This window comes from Rattus norvegicus, chromosome 10 (genome assembly GCF_021556685.1).
Source record: "Rattus norvegicus strain SHRSP/BbbUtx chromosome 10, alternate assembly SHRSP_T2T, whole genome shotgun sequence".
NCBI classification, from domain to species: Eukaryota; Metazoa; Chordata; class Mammalia; order Rodentia; family Muridae; genus Rattus; species Rattus norvegicus.
Window position 1 is genome coordinate 92,242,238 of NC_141543.1, and position 18,722 is coordinate 92,260,959.

Consider the following 18,722-nt stretch of genomic DNA (forward strand, 5'->3'; position numbering starts at 1 on the left):
TCACAGGAACCTACTAAGCAAGATAAAAATAATTACTTTGTCAACAAACGGTCTTCTGGGGGACTTTTCTTATCATTTGGGTAAGTGTAAAGCCTAGGTGGCTGCTGGAAGAATGAATCCGATACTTTGTAAGTGGACGAGATCCTATGCCTCTATTATAGGATTTATCTTAAGTCGCTCTCCAGTCTGGGGCTCAAATATTTTCAGAGGTCTAAGAACGACAAAGGATGCGTATATGTAGAGAAAACGAGCTTTGAGGCCCCCTGCAGCTCTCAGATCATTCTAAAATGTGCCCATTTTTTTATGCTGTTTTCTCTAAGAAAAGGTTGTGAAAGGGTTCTCTGGAAAGTAGAGATGGCAGATGAGATGGAAAGTCCGAGGATAGCAGAGAGAAAGGATTCTGATGGACTCAGAAGGCAAACACTTCAAAAGTCACACGCCCAGCCCCGATGGCTTCCAGTCTGAGATAGAAATCACAACGCCGGAACAAAGATGGCGACCGCACACCAGGACTCGCCCGAGCCCCATAGACTGTACTGAGGCAGCACGGGAGAGGCAATGTCTCATTGGTCAACTGAGATGAAGTCATCTTGGGGGCGGGACTCGATGGTGGCGTGGGGGCGGAGCCTTGCTTGCGTACGCTGGTCCGCGACTCTGCTCAGCCTGAGCCGGGGGCTTTGCTGCGGCGGCTGCGGTCGCGGCGGCGGAGCGGGCGAGAGGTGAGCGAGGGTTGTAAAAAGAGCGCTTCCCCGGGGGGCCTTCGAGGGGATGTGGTGCGCACTCCGATATCTCGGACGCTTGTCAGTAGAATTAGCCCGGATCTTAGGTCCCTGAGAGAAATATGGGGGGCTCATCTCCCTCTTTGGACACCCTTCCTGTGGGCAGAGGAACTGGAGGGCCACTGCCTAGGGATAACCCGGGAGGGAGGAGGCGAAAGGACAGAGGGGATTGGATAGGCAGAGGGAACTGGGGGGGGGGATTTCTTAAAGGGTCTTACAATTTGGGGATTTCTCCCTTAACCAAGAGACAGGTTATGCCTGGTCCAGAAAATTCCTGCTTTTTCACTGTGCAGCCCAGAAATGAAGAAGTGAACGATATATGCTCCCTGCTAGGAAGGGAGGATTGGAAAACGTGAGCGAGAGTCCTCCTGGGAGGACCTTAGGTGTGGATCACCCTTTTGCAGAATTACTCTTTCATTCGTATTTCATTTCGCGACCCCCGGAATCTGCTTTTCCAAATTCGTTTTGTGTTTGGTTTCAGTGGGTGTAGAGATAGTCTTGGAGAGGCCTGTAATCATGAAGGAACAGGAGGAGGGCGGCAACTCTTGGGAGGCTGTCATCCCTGTCAGCTCCTGGTCTATGCCTGTCAGACATGATTTCATTTATTTTGAGGTTGTGGCATCTATCCTTGTTCAAGGTGGAGAGGACTGGTTATAGCTGATGTGGGTGATTCAGATTCTTAAGTCAACCCAACGTAATCTCTTGAGAAATGTTTGCTTTAGTCGAGCGTGTTGTTTTGCTGACCTTGAACGCCAAATGCAGAGAGGATTTGTTGTCGGGTTCCTCAAAATGTCTTCCTGCCTTCCCGAAGGGCAAATCTTCTCTGAAACATCAGCCTTACCTATCAGTTAACATGGAGTATGCATGCCACTACGGCATTAAAGGTAATTCAGTGTATGATCTGCTGAGGATCGATATTGCGGATGCTGTTGTACGTAAACTGAAGGGAACTTATCGCGAATAAAAAATTGCGATTTCAGTACCACTGATAGCGCCAACTGCTGACCTGACCGGAAACCTTCAGGCTCCTAGGAGAGACGTGACAGATGGGAGAGGGCAGTTGTCTTGAGGATGGGGATGAGTCGTAGGAAGCCGCGGAGGTGGAAGGCTCTGGCTTGTTAAAAGTGCTTTGTCATTACCGACGTTTTCCTCTCTTGCCTGTATTGAAACTACGCTATGTGGGCTCCTTTGTCTTTTTAAAGTGATGCTAATATGTTGGGATTCCTTAGCCAAGGAATACTATTTTCCCAGTAGTTTGGAAGCTTGGTCCTTTTAGCCAGAGCTATAGGATAGTGCTGGGAATTTTAGGTGATGGAAGTGGGCATTGCCAGTGAGAGGGGAAGCTAGTCAGATCTTTTATATAAGAGAGTAATTAAAGTCTCTTTTTATTGTTTCCTGCTCACAAAACAAAAACAACCCCAAAATGAAACTAGAAAGAGGATGGTTTTAGCAAGAAAATTGTGCCAAGTGTGAAAAAGCAAACAGTAACGAGAAAAGGCTCTGGGCATGTTGGCACATCCCTATAATCCCAGCTCTAAAGAGATGGAGGCACTGCCTGCCGTTGGTGGTGGCACAGGATCCCAGCACTTGGAGGCAGAGAAGCAAGTGGATCTCTGTCAGTTCGAGGCCAGCCTGATCTGTAGAGTGAGTTTCAGATCAGCCAGGGCTACACAGAGGAAATCCTGTATGGGAAAAAAAAAAAAGCAAAACAAAAACAAAAACAGGTGGGAGACAGGAGTTCAGGGCCAACCTCCACTATACATTGAGTTTGAGGCAGGCTTCGGGTTATAAAAGACCCTGTCTCAAACAAAATAAAACCAAATCTGCTGGTACTGTCAGTGTCCCTGCCTCATATTGAAGAACTTTTTGGGGTTCTCAGTTCCTGTCCTTATTCTGTGTATATTCTTTTATATTGCGTTGCTCCAAGACACTGTCGTCAATCCTGATTCCGTGATCACAAAGGAAATGCCTCAGTCTAGACTCCCTAGTCTGGGATTTAGTAAATGCTTTGGCAATTTCTCTTTTGCACCCTTCTAAGCTAGAAAGCAAGAGTGCTCTTATGACTTACCCTCAGGGCATGCAAAAGAAGGACCTCACCTAGGGTATTGTTTGTTCTTGGTCCTGTAGGTTAATTCTCAAGCCACCGCCTTGTCTCTCGCCTCAGATTGGAGTGAACAACCATCGCCACCATGGGGGAGCTTTTCCGAAGCGAGGAGATGACCCTGGCCCAGCTCTTTCTCCAGTCCGAAGCTGCTTATTGTTGTGTCAGTGAATTAGGAGAACTTGGAAAGGTTCAGTTCCGGGATGTAAGTGAAAGTGAAGCTGCCTTCTGAGTACCGTTGAACTGTTCTTGTTTGTCATGTTTAATGGCTTTATCGTGAGGGTTTTCCTTTTTTTTTTTTTTTTTTACTTGCAAAGTAACAGCATGGCTCTGGTTTAGTACTGGCAGACGTAAGCTCAGGTTGGCTTTTGTCTTTCTAGAAATGGAAATGGTTTTTGCTAATTTTTCCTTGGATGCTCATCTTCAGGGTGGGGCATGGTGGTTCATCTCTAGAATGTTAGTACTTGGGAGGCTGAGGCAATAAGGTGATGGACCTGGACTAGGAGGAATGAGACCTTGTCTAGGAGGGGGAGGAGGGGGAGAAGGGGGAGGAGGGGGAGGAAGAGGAGGAAACCAAAAACTCAACCAAAACAAAAATACTAAGCATGATGGGAAATGGCCAGTGATCTCTGTCTGCACTTGGGAGGTAAAAAAGCAGTATTATGAATTCAGAGCTGTTCTTGGCTACATAATAAGTTTGAAGCCAGCCTGAGCTACCTGAGACCTTGTCTGGGGGAAAAAAAAGGAAACTATTTTAAGTACTCTTTTTTTAAAAAATATTTATTATTTATTTTATGTATATACGTACACTGTCTCTGTCTTCAGACACACCAGAAGAGGGCATCAGATCCCATTACAGATGGTTGTGAGCCACCATGTGGTTGCTGGGAATTGAACTCAGGACCTCTGGGAGAGCAGTCAGTGCTCTTAACCGCTAAGCCATCTCTCCAGCCCCCTATTTTGTGTGGTTCTTTTTTTCGGAGCTGGGGACCGAACCCAGGGCCTTGTGCTTCCTAGGCAAGTCCAGCCCCCTATTTTAAGTACTCTTGAAGTAGTTGTTAGGAATGCTGGTAGTGGGGTTGGGGATTTAGCTCAGTGGTAGAGCGCTTGCCTAGGAAGCGCAAGGCCCTGGGTTCGGTCCCCAGCTCCGGAAAAAAAAAAAAAAAAAAAAAAGGAATGCTGGTAGAAATATTTTTTACTTTGTCTGGATCTCCTTAATATTACAGCCTGATATTTAAAACAAAAACAAAACAAAAAACACCCCCCCAAGCCCCTTGCAGTTTCTCATATAGTAAGAGCTAATAGGAAAAAATTAAAACAACATCTGAGACATCTAGGTACATCAACAAAACTTATATAGTACTCAAATAAGCATATACTAATAATTCACTGTTTTGGATATTAGGGAAGCATCTCAAAACTAAAAGGACAGTTTCTGATTTATGTGTGTGTGTGTGTGTGTGTGTGTGTGTGTGTGTGTGTGTGTGTGTGTGTGTGTTTTCTGGGAGTTAATAATCTGAACAAGAAGTCACGGTGCACATGATGAAGGCTGTGGCTAGTCAGGATTGGGGCAGGGTGACTCAGATTCTGTCAGTCAGAGTTCCAGGTACTTTTCATAGACTTTATAATGGTCACAACTTGACATTTATCAATGGGAACAGTTGATTTAAGTCTCTCCTCACAATGATCTCAGCCCCACGGAGACGAGCACACTCTCTGTTTTTCTCACATTTTTGTGTCTTTAGTGCCTATATAAGGTATCCACATTGCTTGGTTGAATGAATGCGTGAATTAAACAAGAGATGATTAGAAACCAGCAGGGTTGACTCATAGAAGTCCTGGAGCTGGCAATCTCTTAGGAAATTAGCCAGCAGGTGGTACTTCTGGAACTATCGCTGTACCCTCTGTGTCTTCAATGCACTTGTCTTTTTCTTTAAACAACACAAACCTAAAAACCAAAGCCAGGCATGATCACTCGCACCGCCAATCCCCTCACAGTCCTTGGGAAGCCAACATGGTCTCTGTGGTAAGTTCTGGGCCAACCACTGCTAGGTCGTCTCTGTAACTAAAAGGTCATTGTGGGGTTTCGGAGGCAGCCTAGCTGATAAAATGCCTGCCACATGACACGTCGACCTTCTTTAAAAAGGTAGCTGTGGTAGGTAGCGCGTTTGCGATTCCAGCCCGAGGGAGGCTAAGATGTGTATCCTGGAGCCTGTTAGCCAGAGGGTGCAGCCTCCTCAGTAAGCCTCAGGTTCGACTCAGAGATCCTATCTCAGAAAGCAAAACCAAAACAAACTCCTGAAGAACAATATCCAAGGTTGACTTCTGGCATCTGTGTGTGAGTGTGCTCAGACATACGCACACGTGCACAGACACACACACACCTCACAGAGGCACCACCAAGTATCATATACATCTTTAGCATTTTTTGATGCTGTCATAGTGTCTGTCACAATGGAAGCACGCATGTGTTCTGCTCCTGTTGGCTGTCAGGTTCAAATGTCGATAGGTCTATAAATAATGATTTTATAGGTATGCAGTGGGCTCTTGTTTTACTCTGCACTTTCTGAATGTACAGCTGGCAACCTTTTGTCGTTCAGGGACAGGGCCTTTTCTCTTCTGTGACCTGTGTGTCCCTTTCCTCTGCCTATAGCTATCTGTGGGGTTCCCTGACTTTTGATTATTGACTTGGGAGGTTTGTAAAAATTCCCCATGTGTCCTAGGTGCTCTCCCTAACTCACTCTCCTTTCTCTTTTTCTCTCGCCCCCCACCCCCACCCCAACCCCTCTTTCCTCCCCTCCTTTTCCCTGCCCTGCTTCTTTTTGTGACGAGGGCTTGCATGGACAGGTCTGGAACTCATAGTAGTCAGACTGGCCTTGAACTCACAACAGTCCCTTCTGCCTCAGCCTCCTCAATGCTTAGGTGTGCCTACTCTGCTAGTCTTCTACTATTGTGTGTGTGTGTGCATTTGTATATGTGCTTCTTTGTATACACTTGCATGTGCACATGTATATACATGTGTGCAGAAGCCAGAGGCCAATATCAGATATATTCCACAGTTACTTAGTATTTATTTAGTTTTTTTTTTGTTTTTTTTTTTTTTTGAGCAAGATTTTTCTGTATAGCCCTGGATGTCCTGGAACTCTTATAGACCAGTCTAACCTCAAATTCACAGAGATCTGCCTGCCTCTGCCTCCTGAGTGCTGGGATTAAAGGCTTGGGCCACTCCTACCCTACTTCCACCCTAGTTTTGGGGACATGGTTTCCTCGCTGAACCTGGTGCCTGTCCAGCTTTCTTCCCTGGGTTCTAGATAGTGAACGCAGGCTCTCAGGGTCACATCAGGCTCTTTGCTGACTGAGCTGAGCCCAGCCCTGTTCTATTATTAAAGATAAACTTGATCACTTGGTTAATGTATTAGTTCTTAGATGTCTCCAGTGTAAAAGTATCTTATCCCTCGTATAATTAATAAATAATCTGAGGTCATACTTCTGAAAGCTGGTGGTGGTGGTGGTGGTGGTGTGTGTGTGTGTCACACATATGGAGGTCAGAGGACGGTTTTTGGAATCGATGCCGTCCCTCTAGCTTTATGGAGGCTCCAAGGGCTGAACTGAGACCATCGAGCCTGCTTTGTCTCCAGGCACACTCCTTTATGCACTGAGCTGTCTTGTCCACCTTGCAGTGGTTTATTTTTGGGCTGGAGAGATAGCTCAGTGGTTAAAGCACTAACTGCTGTTACAGAGGGGCCAAGTTTGGTTCCCAGTGTTGCATCACTCCAGTTATGTGGAATCAGATGTTCTCTTCTCCATGGGTACCTATACTACACGCACGCACCCACACGCACGCACGCACACACACTCACACACACACTCACACACACACTCACACTCACTCACTCACACACACATACTCACACATACACACACTCACACACTCACTCACACTCATATGCACACGAATTCACACACGCACACGCACACACTCACTCACACACTCACACTCACACACTCACACAAAGTACATAAGTAAATGTTTTTTTTTTTTTTGGAGCTGGGGACCGAACCCAGGGCCTTGCGCTTCCTAGGTAAGCGCTCTACCACTGAGCTAAATCCCCAGCCCCAGTAAATGTTTTTTTAAAAATGTATCCCAAATAGCTCAAACTTTTTACCCTTTGGTCAGCTACTTGACAGTTCCTCCCTATTCCGTTCTATCTGAAAATCTGTGAACTTTGACCTACATCTTCCCCTACTCACCACACTTCCTCTTTGCCTCCCTCTCTAGTAGCCGTTTGGTGGCCACCTTCCTCTCAATACTTCTATGAATTCAAGCCTCTAACATGTACATGTAGGAGGCTGGAGAGACGGCTCTGAGGTTGAAGAGCAGTGGCTGCTCTTCCAGAGAGTCAGATTTGGCTCTCAACACCTACATGGCAGCTCACAACCATCTTTAATTTTAGTTCCAGGGGATCTGATACCCTCTTCTGGCCTCTGAGGGCACCTTGAATGCCCATGGTGCACAAGCATTCATGTAGATGTACCACCTATACACATAAACATCTTTTTAAAAAGTCTAAATAACAACATAAAATTGTATGTGTAGGTAAGACTCAATGTGCCTGGTGTATTTCATTCAGTATAGCACCCCATGTTTTTTTGTCCATACACCTCTTGGCAGGTTGATTGCATATATTAGTTACTGGGAATAGCTCTGCATATTGATTTCCGTTCTTCTGTGTGTACCCAGAAGTGGGCCTGCTGGGTTGTCTGGTAGTTCTGCCCATTCTAATTTATATTCCTATCAACAATACACAAGAGTTCTCTTTTGTCAACATCCTCATCAATTCATAACACTCATCTTTTTAGACAGGTCTTACTATGTAGCCCAGGCTAGCTTAGAACTCGCTTTGCTCTCCAGGCTAGCTTTGAACTCCCAATCACCCTGCTTCTACAGAGTTGTACTGGCTCCCATCTTTCTAACATTCTAACAGGTGTGAGGTGGTATTCCTTACGGCTTTAGTACATGAGTAAACTCAGACTGCTACCAGAAGGTGACAACCTGGGGCAGAAGAACAGGTATTTACCTTCGTGTTTTCCCAAGCTGAGCACCTATGACTTAGCTGCCCAAGTTCCAGGCAGAGGGAAGGAAGGGAGCTCACTGTTTTGGCTAATTTGTCTTGTGCTGCCGTAACAAAGGAGGCTTTTAGCTTTGCCTGTGTGACCAACACAAAGCCTTTGTATTGATCAGTGGGCAATCTTGATTAGAGTTGCGTTATACACTGGTTCAAAATTTCGTTTCCATTCACGGCATGTGCTGCTTATAACACAGAACGTAGACTCGGCGTTTGAAGTCTTGCTTCCTGTTCTTGTTCTTTCAGTTAAATCCAGATGTGAATGTTTTCCAGAGGAAATTTGTGAATGAAGTTAGAAGATGTGAAGAAATGGATCGAAAACTCCGTACGTGCAATGCGGTCTCTTGACATCCCCTTGCCGAGTCATTTGTCACACGTTAGTCATTAGTCCTCTCAGTAAAGGAATAAAAACTCTACAGTAGAATCAGGAGTGCAGGCCCTAAGCCTGAGTGAAAGAAAGCCAGAAGTAGCTGCCAGCAGGGTCCTAGTGACCATCCAGCCTGCTGGCCCTCTGCAGCGTATTCAGTAAGCAACAACAAATAGATAAGAACCAGATGAGCAAGCTCAGCCTTCCTACAGTGAGGTGGGAGGGGGAGACTTGCGGGCCAGCTAACGTGGAGTACAGTACACTGGCAGGAAGCAGCTAAGTCAGGAACCAGTTCCCCAGAGGGCATAGTGGCCTCTGACCGCCACACTCACGCGTTTATGTACGCAATATAAACAAGTTTGTTAAAAGATTGTAAAAAAAGGAGAGGGAAAAAATCTGCAACCACAACATTAGGCTGAACTTCTTATATGTAAATAGATTTTATGGACTTTGACCTAGGTGGTGCTTAAGGTTGTTCAGATGACAGGCCGGAAACATTGGTTGGTTTTTATTGTTGTTGAATTGGTTTTTTCTTTTACTCTTTGACACTGTAACTCAGGCCTCACTGGAACTCTGTGTAGCTAGCTAGAACTAACCCAGGCAATGATTCTCCTGCCTCGGCTTCTCTGAAGTACTTTGGTTGCCTGTATATGCCACTACTCTTAGATTCTCAGGGGGTTTTGTTGTATTTGTTTTTATGGTTTTTGTTTTTTGTTTTTTGGGTTGTTTTTTTTTTTTGTTGTTGTTGTTTTTCTTTTTTCTTTTTTCTTTTTTTCGGACCTGGGGACCGAACCCAGGGCCTTGTGCTTGCTAGGCAAGCGCTCTACCACTGAGCTAAATCCCCAACCCCTGTTTTTTGTTTTTTTAAGATAGGGTTTCTCTGTGGGACCCTGGCCATCCTGGAACTCTCTCTGTAGACCAGGCTGGCCTCACCCTTAGAGATTCACTCGCCTCTGCCTCCCAAGCACTGGGATTCAAGGTGTGCACCACCTCCGCCCAGCCAGATTGCCATGGCAGAACTATGTTACAGAATTCTGAACGGTAGGACTCAGAACACTATCAACTTTAGAAGCCATCTGAGCAGTTGGTCAAAAGCGTAACATTCCCTAAGGCTTTACAGTTAGGGTACTGAGGAGTGGTGAAAACTTCATTCATTCCCCACAACATGCTTTTAATATATTTTTTTTTTCCGGAGCTGGGGACCGAACCCAGGGCCTTGAGCTTGCTAGGCAAGTGCTCTACCACTGAGCTAAATCCCCAACCCCAACATGCTTTTAAGATGTGGTGGCAAATGCCTTTTAGCCCTGTATTCAGAGACTTAGGATCTCTCTTAGTTCCACCGGTTTGGTCTACATAGACAGTGTCTCAAAAAAAAAAAAAAAAGATAGGTGTTACCCTCGTGAAATGCTAAGGGGCCTGTAATTTCCTTAACATACTCAAGGGCACAAGCAGTCGTAATGGAGCCAGCATTTGAAACTAGGTCATTCTGTCTGGCTCCAAACTCAGGCTCTTGCCACTCTGCCAAACTGATAGGTAAATTGGTCCCTATTCTGGGGTGGGGGATGGGGAGTCAGTAGTTGTCATAGAAACACTCTTTCAATGTTTTGGGTCCTCTTATGCTTAATTTTTGGCTTTTGATGTTTAAAAAGAATGACCCAATTGTTTCTAAGTTAAATGAATCTTTTTGACCTAGAACTGTTAAATGCTCTGTTAACTCCGAATTCTTCTGGTGCCTTGATTGACCAATAATACTTGTAAAGAGAGCTATCATACCTGAAGGAAGTGACACTCGCAGGAGGTGAAGGGACTGCAAGCCAGTTTTAAACTACCAGCAAGTCAGCCCTGGCTGTGCATGTGGAGGGGGGGGGAGCTGCTTCTTTCGTTCGCCAGTTCTTAGAATGAAGCTCTTTCTAGCCAGGGGTCACATCTCTGTAGGTGTGTTTTCTCCGTGAGAATTCCAGGCACGCGCGCACGCGCACTCCACATGAATGCTCTGCCTCTATCTTCCAGGGTTTGTTGAGAAAGAGATAAGAAAAGCTAACATCCCAATTATGGACACTGGAGAGAACCCGGAGGTGCCCTTTCCCAGGGACATGATCGACTTGGAGGTAAACAGTTCCCAGATGACTTTCTACATTAATGCAGGAATCGCCTTCCTGACCGGTTGGCACAGAGGAGTTCTTGCCAACCTTGTGAGCGTTGCTTTTCATTGTCAGCTTTTTCTAGGTGGGGACTGACAAACAGCAGCTCACAGAGATAACATCATAGAGCACTGAATTCATGCTTACTGGTTTACTGAGCCCTCGTTGATGATGGCCCTCACATACTAAACAGGTCTTTGATTTTTTTTTTTTTAGTTCTTTTTTTTCCGGAGCTGGGGACCGAACCCAGGGCCTTGCGCTTCCTAGGCAAGCGCTCTACCACTGAGCTAAATCCCCAACCCCAAAATGCTTTATTTATTTATTTATTTATTTATTTATTTATTTATTTTTTTGGTTCTTTTTTTTCGGAGCTGGGGACCGAACCCAGGGCCTTGCGCTTCCTAGGCAAGCGCTCTAACCACTGAGCTAAATCCTCAATCCGTCTTTGATATTTTTGAGTCCCTGAATTATCGCTGAGTTTATAGTGGAATCTGTAGACAAAGGCTTTTTTTTTTTTTTTTTTTTTTGGTTCTTTTTTCCGGAGCTGGGGACCGAACCCAGGGCCTTGCGCTTCCTAAGTAAGCGCTCTACCACTGAGCTAAATCCCCAGCCCCGACCAAGGCTCTTTTAAGTGAAATGTTTTCCTTAAAGTTGCTGGGGATGGGGGTGGGGAATCACAGCATTTGAAGCTGTAGATAATTCGTTACCATGGCAACAGTTGGGGGTACAAATTCAGTTAATGTCTTTTAGAGTGAGCACAGCAAGCTGAATTTGAGTTAACCTCTTAATTTTTCCCCCTTTTCTTTCTTTCTTCTTTCTTTCTTTTCTTTTTAAAAAAAACCCTAGGCCAATTTCGAGAAGATCGAAAACGAACTGAAGGAAATCAACACTAACCAGGAAGCTCTAAAGCGAAACTTCCTGGAACTGACTGAATTAAAATTTATACTGCGCAAAACTCAGCAGTTTTTCGATGAGGTCAGACTATTGTTTCTTCTAGTACGGGCAGCTGGTATAGCTGCACAAGTGGGCCATGTTTTGATCCCAGTGGTTATTTTAGCCCGTTAGTTTGGAAGCAGTGCCATTTCGCACCCTGTTTTAGTTAAAGAATGTCAGAACGTGTTCCATTTTCCATGTAGTACACAGCCAGCCACGGCTTCCTATGTTTTTAACATTCCCTGCCAGCTTTCACCTCAGGACGGGGGTGGGGTGGGGTGGGGGTAGGGTTAGGAAGGCACCTCCAGCCGCTGGGCAAGTAAGTTGAAATGTTTGCATGATGCCTCCAGCTATGTGTTATAAGGTAAGTATAATTTATATGGCCCTGGAGAAACAAGTCTGGTTACGCCCAAAATTACAGTGAAATGTCTACCTCCAGACCTTTAGTCATGAAATTATTTTGTTCCCCACATTTGGGAGTCTTTTCCGAGTTTTCATGGTATCCTATGGAAATAGCGATATGACGCTAGTTTGGATTTTCCCATAGCACAGTTTATTATTTATAAGGAAAGATGTGACTAAGTTCCCGGGTTTAATATACAGGGACTGAGTTGCCAAATGGCAGCTTTCTAAAGAGAACCCACCCCCTCAGCCCCCCAAAGGAGTTAGCTCAGGTCTGCGGATGGCTTCCTTCTCCTAATTAATCTTAGCAAGGAACATTCGCTTCCAATCCAGATATGTTTTTCCTGATGGTCTAACAGGTATCTTTGCCAAACTTTAGACACTTTATATATCACCCTAGTTACTGTTACTGTGTTCACCCAGAAAGTTTATTTCCTTTACTCAACAAAATCCTTGACAAAGATTTTTAGATATGGAGGACCCATTTCAATCAGTATCTTTCTTGGTTTCACTTTTAATCTGCCTCTCTCGAGAAGAGAACAGTCCTCCACAGTTGTCAAGGTTTCCAGCCAGCAACAACAGCCTCACCTGGAACCTTGGGAGAAGTGTAAAAACTCAGTCCCCACCGCAGACCTGCTGAGTCAGAAACCAGGGCCGGCAGGGACAGGGCCCAGCTGGCTGTTTTAACATGTTTGAACTCAGGCATGCTACTTTGAAAACCACTATGTGGAGAAAAGTCTGCCGAGGATGTGATACATTCTTTAGTAACCATGGATTTTGATTCGGACAAGTCGTGCTAATCCAAGGAGTCTGTGGAGGGAGACAAGGAGATGAGGAAAGTTCCTAGGAATGTATCTACCTCGTCTTCCCAGGAGTAGGGATCTGGTTGTAAAGTAATAGACATTTCCTATTTGCTTGCCACCGAAGCTGAGAGTTTTGAGCCTGGCCACATTAGGAGGCCTGAGGTAATGAGATCAACGCTCAGTGAGCACTTACGTCTTTGCCAGAGGCAAAGCCACCTTCTGCCATCTGATCCCATTGAATGTGGATCCCTGGATGGTCACTGCCACACATTGATGTATTCTTATCTGTTAACTCCTCGGGTGTATAAGGAGTACTTACTCCTGATGAAGTTCAGGCTGGGAAAGACCTTTTCGGTCGAAGGCTATGTCATCTGGTTATATCGGTTATGCTCGGGGGACCCTTGAGCATAGCCCTGCGTACGCTCACAGATCCATTCTATTCTAAATGTGCCCAGGCTGCCCTGGTATATCCTACCTGGCCTCATAGTCAAAGCTTAGCTACTTTTAAATTCATTTGCGGCTTCTCTTACGAGTCATGCAGCAGTGAGGAAAAGGATCTCATTACATCGCTCAGGCAAGCTTTGAATTTGAGGTCCCCCTGATTGCCAACTCAAGGCCAGCCCAAGCTAAACAGTGAAACTCTCTCCCGCCCCCCAACTCCCCCCAAAAGAAATCACTAAAAATAAGATGAACCTTTTAGAAAAACGAGTTGCTACTTCAAAAGCGCAGTTAGGCCCCGGGTGTGGCGGTGAGAGGCAGAGACGAGAGGACCAGGAATTCAAAACAAGCCTATGCTTTATGGAGGGTTTGAGTCCATACTGCGCTATGTAAGGCCCTCTCTCAAAAACAAACAAACAAACAAACAACCAGAAAGAAAAGAACACAAATAGGACTTTATTTCTTTATGATTATTAAGTCTAAACGTTAAGTGCCCTAAAAAGAGACTCCAAGTCTGTATGGCCTTCATGCTCTATCCAGGGTGGGTTCTCTCTCTCTCATGCTAAGCCACCCCAGCCCCGATCTTCCAGGCACTTTGAGCATAAGGCCTTGGCTGTGAGAGCTTCTCCACCGCTTTTTTCATCAATCTCCCTTCATTTCAAGCACGACCCAGCAGTGCACAGTCTTCCGGCCACAATCACCATGCTTTCTCTCACCACTCGCAGCCGGCACCTGGCCCATTCTTGCCGCTGTTCCACTGTCTCAGCCAGGTCCCTTTCCATAGACCTTGCCCCCGCTACCAAATAGCGATCGCAGACGCTGACGCTGCCCTTACCAGAGGCAAAGTCTCACTGAGTGATCACATTGTATGTGCAGGTGCACACTTAAGCCACACAGAAAGGTGAGCAAACCTCGGACCTCAGATGCGGGAAATTCAGTGTGTAATGAGATTTTGCTTCATGTTTGCAAATGGCGCCAACCACTGCCAACCACAAACCTCTCCTCTTCTCTTATAATTGGGTGACTTCAATCAATAACTCAGAGTAATCAGTCAAAAGTGGCTAAATCAGAAAAATGACGCTTTCCTATTGGTGGTAATAATTGGCAGGGTGTGTAGAAAGGGGATGGTAAACATATGTTGAATCTTACGATTTAAGATGATTGTGAATTCAGCGTAGCCATTCCTTGCCCAGAGCGTTTAAGATGATTTATTAATGATTATCCTTTTCTAGTCTTCTTGCTTATGAAGAACTGTAAGAGCTGGAGAGGTTTCTCTACATCTTTTACCATAAGCACCATAACATATGCGAGCGTAAAGAAGACTGGGAAAGTAATGGTTAATGGCATGCAGACCCCGCCTCCCTCCCCTCTCCGTTTCCTCCCATCTGCTTTCTTTCCTTTTCTTTTCCATCCGCCATCTCCTCTGGGTGAATGCTTCAAGTAGCAACATTTCATTTCTTTCTCGTTGTAGCAGGACAGTTAAGTGCACGCAGTAGCTGACATAGCTTGACGGGACGTGCTGCTTATATTGAGTTGCCACAGACAGAGCTGAAGTTCTGTAAGGTGTGTTCTCAGTGTTCCCAACAGAGAAGGGACAACCCAGAGAAATACAGGTGACTTAGAGGATTTGGCAGTGTTGTCATTACTAGAGAGATGGCGCCGTGGGTGAGAGCACTAGCACTGGTTACTCTCCTAGAGGACACTAGCACTGGTTACTCTCCTAGAGGACCTGGGTTTGGTTCCCAGCACCCACACAGGCAGTTCTCAATTGTCTGTGACTCCAGGTCCACGGGATCTGGCACCTTCACACAGATAGACATACATGCAGACAAAACATCAATGCATATAAAAGAAATAAACCTTGGGGGACGGAGAGAGAGAGAGAGAGAGAGAGAGAGAGAGAGAGAGAGAACCAGCGCACCATGGTCTCTGTGATCATGTTTTACTTTTAGATCTTTTTTTATACAGGCTCTTAGTTCTGGTCACTGCAGTCTCCCAACAAGCAAAATTTTATTTATAATTTTTTTGAGTTTCCTATCTAAGACTTGGTGCTCTTAAATAGGAAGTGATGAAATTAGTATTTAGAATTTGATCTTTCAGTTGGGGATTTAGCTCAGTGGTAGAGCGCTTGCCTAGCAAGCGCAAGGCGCTGGGTTCGGTCCCCAGCTCCAAAAAAAAGAAAAAAAACAAAACAAAATAGAATTTGATCTTTCTGTTTAATTTTGATTCGCCTGGGTTTTTTGGGTTTTTTTGTTTTTCTTTTTTCTTTTTTTCAGAGCTGGGGACCGAACCCAGGGCCTTGCGCTTGCTAGGCAAGCGCTCTACCTCTGAGCTAAATCCCCAACCCCTCGCCTGGGTTTTTTTAAGTCTCCGCTCCAGATAGCATCTTTGGAGCAGTTGAGTCTAAGTACAGACTGTTCTTGTCTGCTGTCCCGTGTAAAAGCACACATCTCACACTAGTAAAAGCCAGGTTCTGAGAACCATGTAAAGCCAGTAGGAGAGTCTTGTGGGGAAAAGTTAGTGCTTTTCACTTTGCCAGTGGACACCCCAATATCCATGGGAATATGGTAATTTGACGATTCAGATTGCTTTCAGCTGGCTGATTTGTTTCCTGGTTGAAAAAAGAAACCCTTATCTTCCCATTTGACAGAAATGCAATAACCAGTAATAACCAGTGTTCCCATCATCTCACCTTAAATTCTAATCACATGGCAATATTCCTTTGCTCCATGTGCCTAGTAATAATAGTAATAATAATAATCAGCCCTGATCCTAACTTCCCAAAACAATTACTGTTTCTTTTTTTTTCCTTTCAGAATTATCTGGTTTACACTGTTGTTTGTTATATGTATGGTCCATGACTTTACCATATAAAGCAAGCATGTGCCTTTGTTCCCCCTTGTAGTTTAATTGACAGGATTAAGGTGAAATTGAAATTTGGAATGAAAATGAAAGGAATGTCCCCTGGTGTTTTGATTGCTTTGAATGGGTAGATTGTTCTAACTTCTTCTAATCTTTGGTCATACACATAGCACATGGATATTACAGTTGGGTAGATTAGGCAGTGGAGGTGGATATTGCAGTTGGGTATATTAGGCAGTGGAGGTGGATATTACAGCTCGGTAGATTAGGCAGTGAAGAAGCTGATCAGAGTTCATGTTCTAATGCAGCTTCTCCATTTCAATGAGACTAGAGGTGTTAAAGGGAGAGAGGTGAGAAACAACAGACCTCTGTAGGAAATCCTTTGCCTTCATTTCATTGTATAAACTGTCCTAGTGGAAGTCATTTTACGTTTCACCAACTAAGCAAGGCCAGTAACTCTAGACTGTTTATCTGTGGCCCTTTATTTACTGGTTGTTGTTTTCTGCTGTAAGTCTGTACAGATTTTTCAGTATCACTAGATTTTTAGTCAGAAAATATAACCATTGGAAATTTTACCTTTATCTTGCCTTTATGAGGGCAACAGAGGCTCAACACTGTCCAACTGCTGCACTTCTTTTTTTTTTTTGAGCTGGGGACTGAACCCAGGGCCGCTGCTGCACTTCTTATCCATGTGAAGAAGCTCTCTTTAAATCCTGTGCTTTGAGGCATTTGTGTGTGGCCATGCTGACAGTCCTCATGTTCTGCATTTACCAAAGGCTAGCCTAGCTGTGCCCCTTCTAGCTCCAGGTCGCCGCTTACTTGAAAGAGTGTCCCACCTCCTGCATGCTCGCACAGACACACTCTACTTGGTTGCTGCCTAGAAATGAGGTATCCACAATATCTGCAGAGCTGTTTGGGAGTTTGTTTGTTGTTTGTTTGTCTGTTTCTCTCTCAAAAAGGAGAACTTTTTGGCTTACTGACCAGGAAAGCATTAAAGAACAAATGACTTCCACCTAGTTACAGATTTATACATGTCACCATCACTTCATGTTTTTCTTCTGTTTGCTGTTTCCCCAGATGCTTTCCTGGGGAAGTTTTGCTTTCTTTAGCTTGTGTGTAACCTTTGTCCTTTCTTATTACTCTTCTCTTCTTTTTGTGGGTTTTCTCTATCTTTTGGTGTTTTGGGTTTTTGTTTTGGTCTGTTTTGTTTTGTTTTCTTCCTTCTTTTTCTCTTTTCATTTTTATTTTCTGAACCCATCTCCTGGTTCCTCGTTCCCTGCATGCCACTAACTATTTTCATTAGATATTAATTGATTTGTGAATTCAGGCTGAATTGCATCATCAGCAGATGGCGGATCCAGACCTGTTGGAAGAGTCCTCATCACTCTTGGAGCCAAACGAGATGGGAAGAGGCGCGCCTTTACGACTTGGGTAAGGAGCACTTCAGTCTCCGTGGGGTTAAGTTCTTCTCTGCAGCTGTTCTAAAGAGCAGTGAGTGCTGCATGCATGGAATCCCACCCCCAGCAGGCAGAAGCAGGAAGACCATACATTTAAGGCCAGCCTGGGTCGGCTACAGTGAGATCATATTTAAAGCATGGCCTGGAGACATGGATCAGTGATAGGCCTGGCCCTGTGTTTAATCCAAGGCTGTGTGTGTGTATGTGACTATGTAGATGTGTGTGTGTGTGTGTGTTAGACTATGTAGGTGTGTGTATGTGTGACTATGTAGGTGTGTGTGACTATGTAGATGTGTGTGTGTGTGTGACTATGTAGGTGTGTGTGTAACTATGTAGGTGTGTATGTGACTATGTAGATATGTGTGTGTGTGTGTGTGTGTGTGTGTGTGTGTAGAATCATAAGTCTAGGGATTGATTTGCTGTCGGGAACCACTTTGCTCTGAGACACCGAGAGCCTTCTCTAGTTTGTCTGGACTTTCTGGCAGCCCTCTGTGTGCAGAGGTGATGTCAGGAAGAGAGTAGCAGACTCCCCTCCGGACACCGCAGACCATAGTCTCCTGTGCAGTGTAGAAGCTTCCCGCGTTCCTTCTCGCTCTCCTGCTCTGTCTCCCAGCCTGGAGTTCCCAACCTGACTCTTCTCCCTACAGCTTCGTAGCTGGTGTGATTAACCGGGAACGGATCCCGACCTTTGAGCGCATGCTTTGGCGAGTGTGCCGAGGGAATGTGTTCCTGAGACAGGCTGAAATCGAAAACCCGCTGGAGGATCCCGTGACTGTAAGACAAGGAAATTGTGTCCTGAGGAGTAGGTCTACCCCAGAGCAATAGCATAGTGTGGTGTTCCCCAGATCCGCCATCCACTAAAGGAACAAGCCCCGACACTTGAAGGCTCACTCCCCTCTCTCCAACTTAGCGCCTCCCATGTCTCCACATATGTAGACATGACACACACATGTTTTCAAACTTTACCAGTGCAGGGTCTTTTTTGTTTTGTTTTGTTTTGTTTTGTTTTTGTTTTTGTTTTTTTTTTTTTTTTTTTTTTTTTTTTTGGAGCTGGGGACCGAACCCAGGGCCTTGCGCTTCCTAGGTAAGCGCTCTACCACTGAGCTAAATCCCCAGCCCCTTGTTTTGTTTTTTGTGCATGTTTTCCTCTATTATTCTAAACCTTAGCTTATATATAATTTTTGTTACTAATCTGAGCTGAAAGAAAAATGGCCTTTTGTGAAAATTAGCATAAAATCAGGATACCTCATTCCAAATTTGGTAATATTGTATATAAAAAGATAGATTTCAGGGTTGGGGATTTAGGGTGCTTA

The 18,722-nt window shown here is 44.9% G+C and overlaps 1 protein-coding gene across 23 annotated transcripts in view; it reads left to right on the forward strand.

Annotated features, from left to right (window-relative positions):
- The first annotated feature begins 623 nt into the window (after positions 1–623).
- Positions 624–18,722, forward strand: part of Atp6v0a1 (ATPase H+ transporting V0 subunit a1) — a 54,299-nt gene continuing 36,200 nt past the window's right edge. For 6 of the 23 annotated variants that reach the window (XR_015630470.1, XR_015630473.1, XM_087571260.1 and 3 more), the window contains exons 1-7: positions 644–719; positions 2,907–3,085; positions 8,253–8,331; positions 10,384–10,481; positions 11,361–11,489; positions 17,280–17,383; positions 18,057–18,183. Coding sequence is in view for 16 of the 23 variants with exons in the window: in XM_087571260.1 (XP_087427386.1) it covers positions 2,969–3,085; positions 8,253–8,331; positions 10,384–10,481; positions 11,361–11,489; positions 17,280–17,383; positions 18,057–18,183 (654 nt within the window). In the remaining 7 variants the exon portion in view is untranslated. 23 annotated transcript variants of the gene reach the window in all.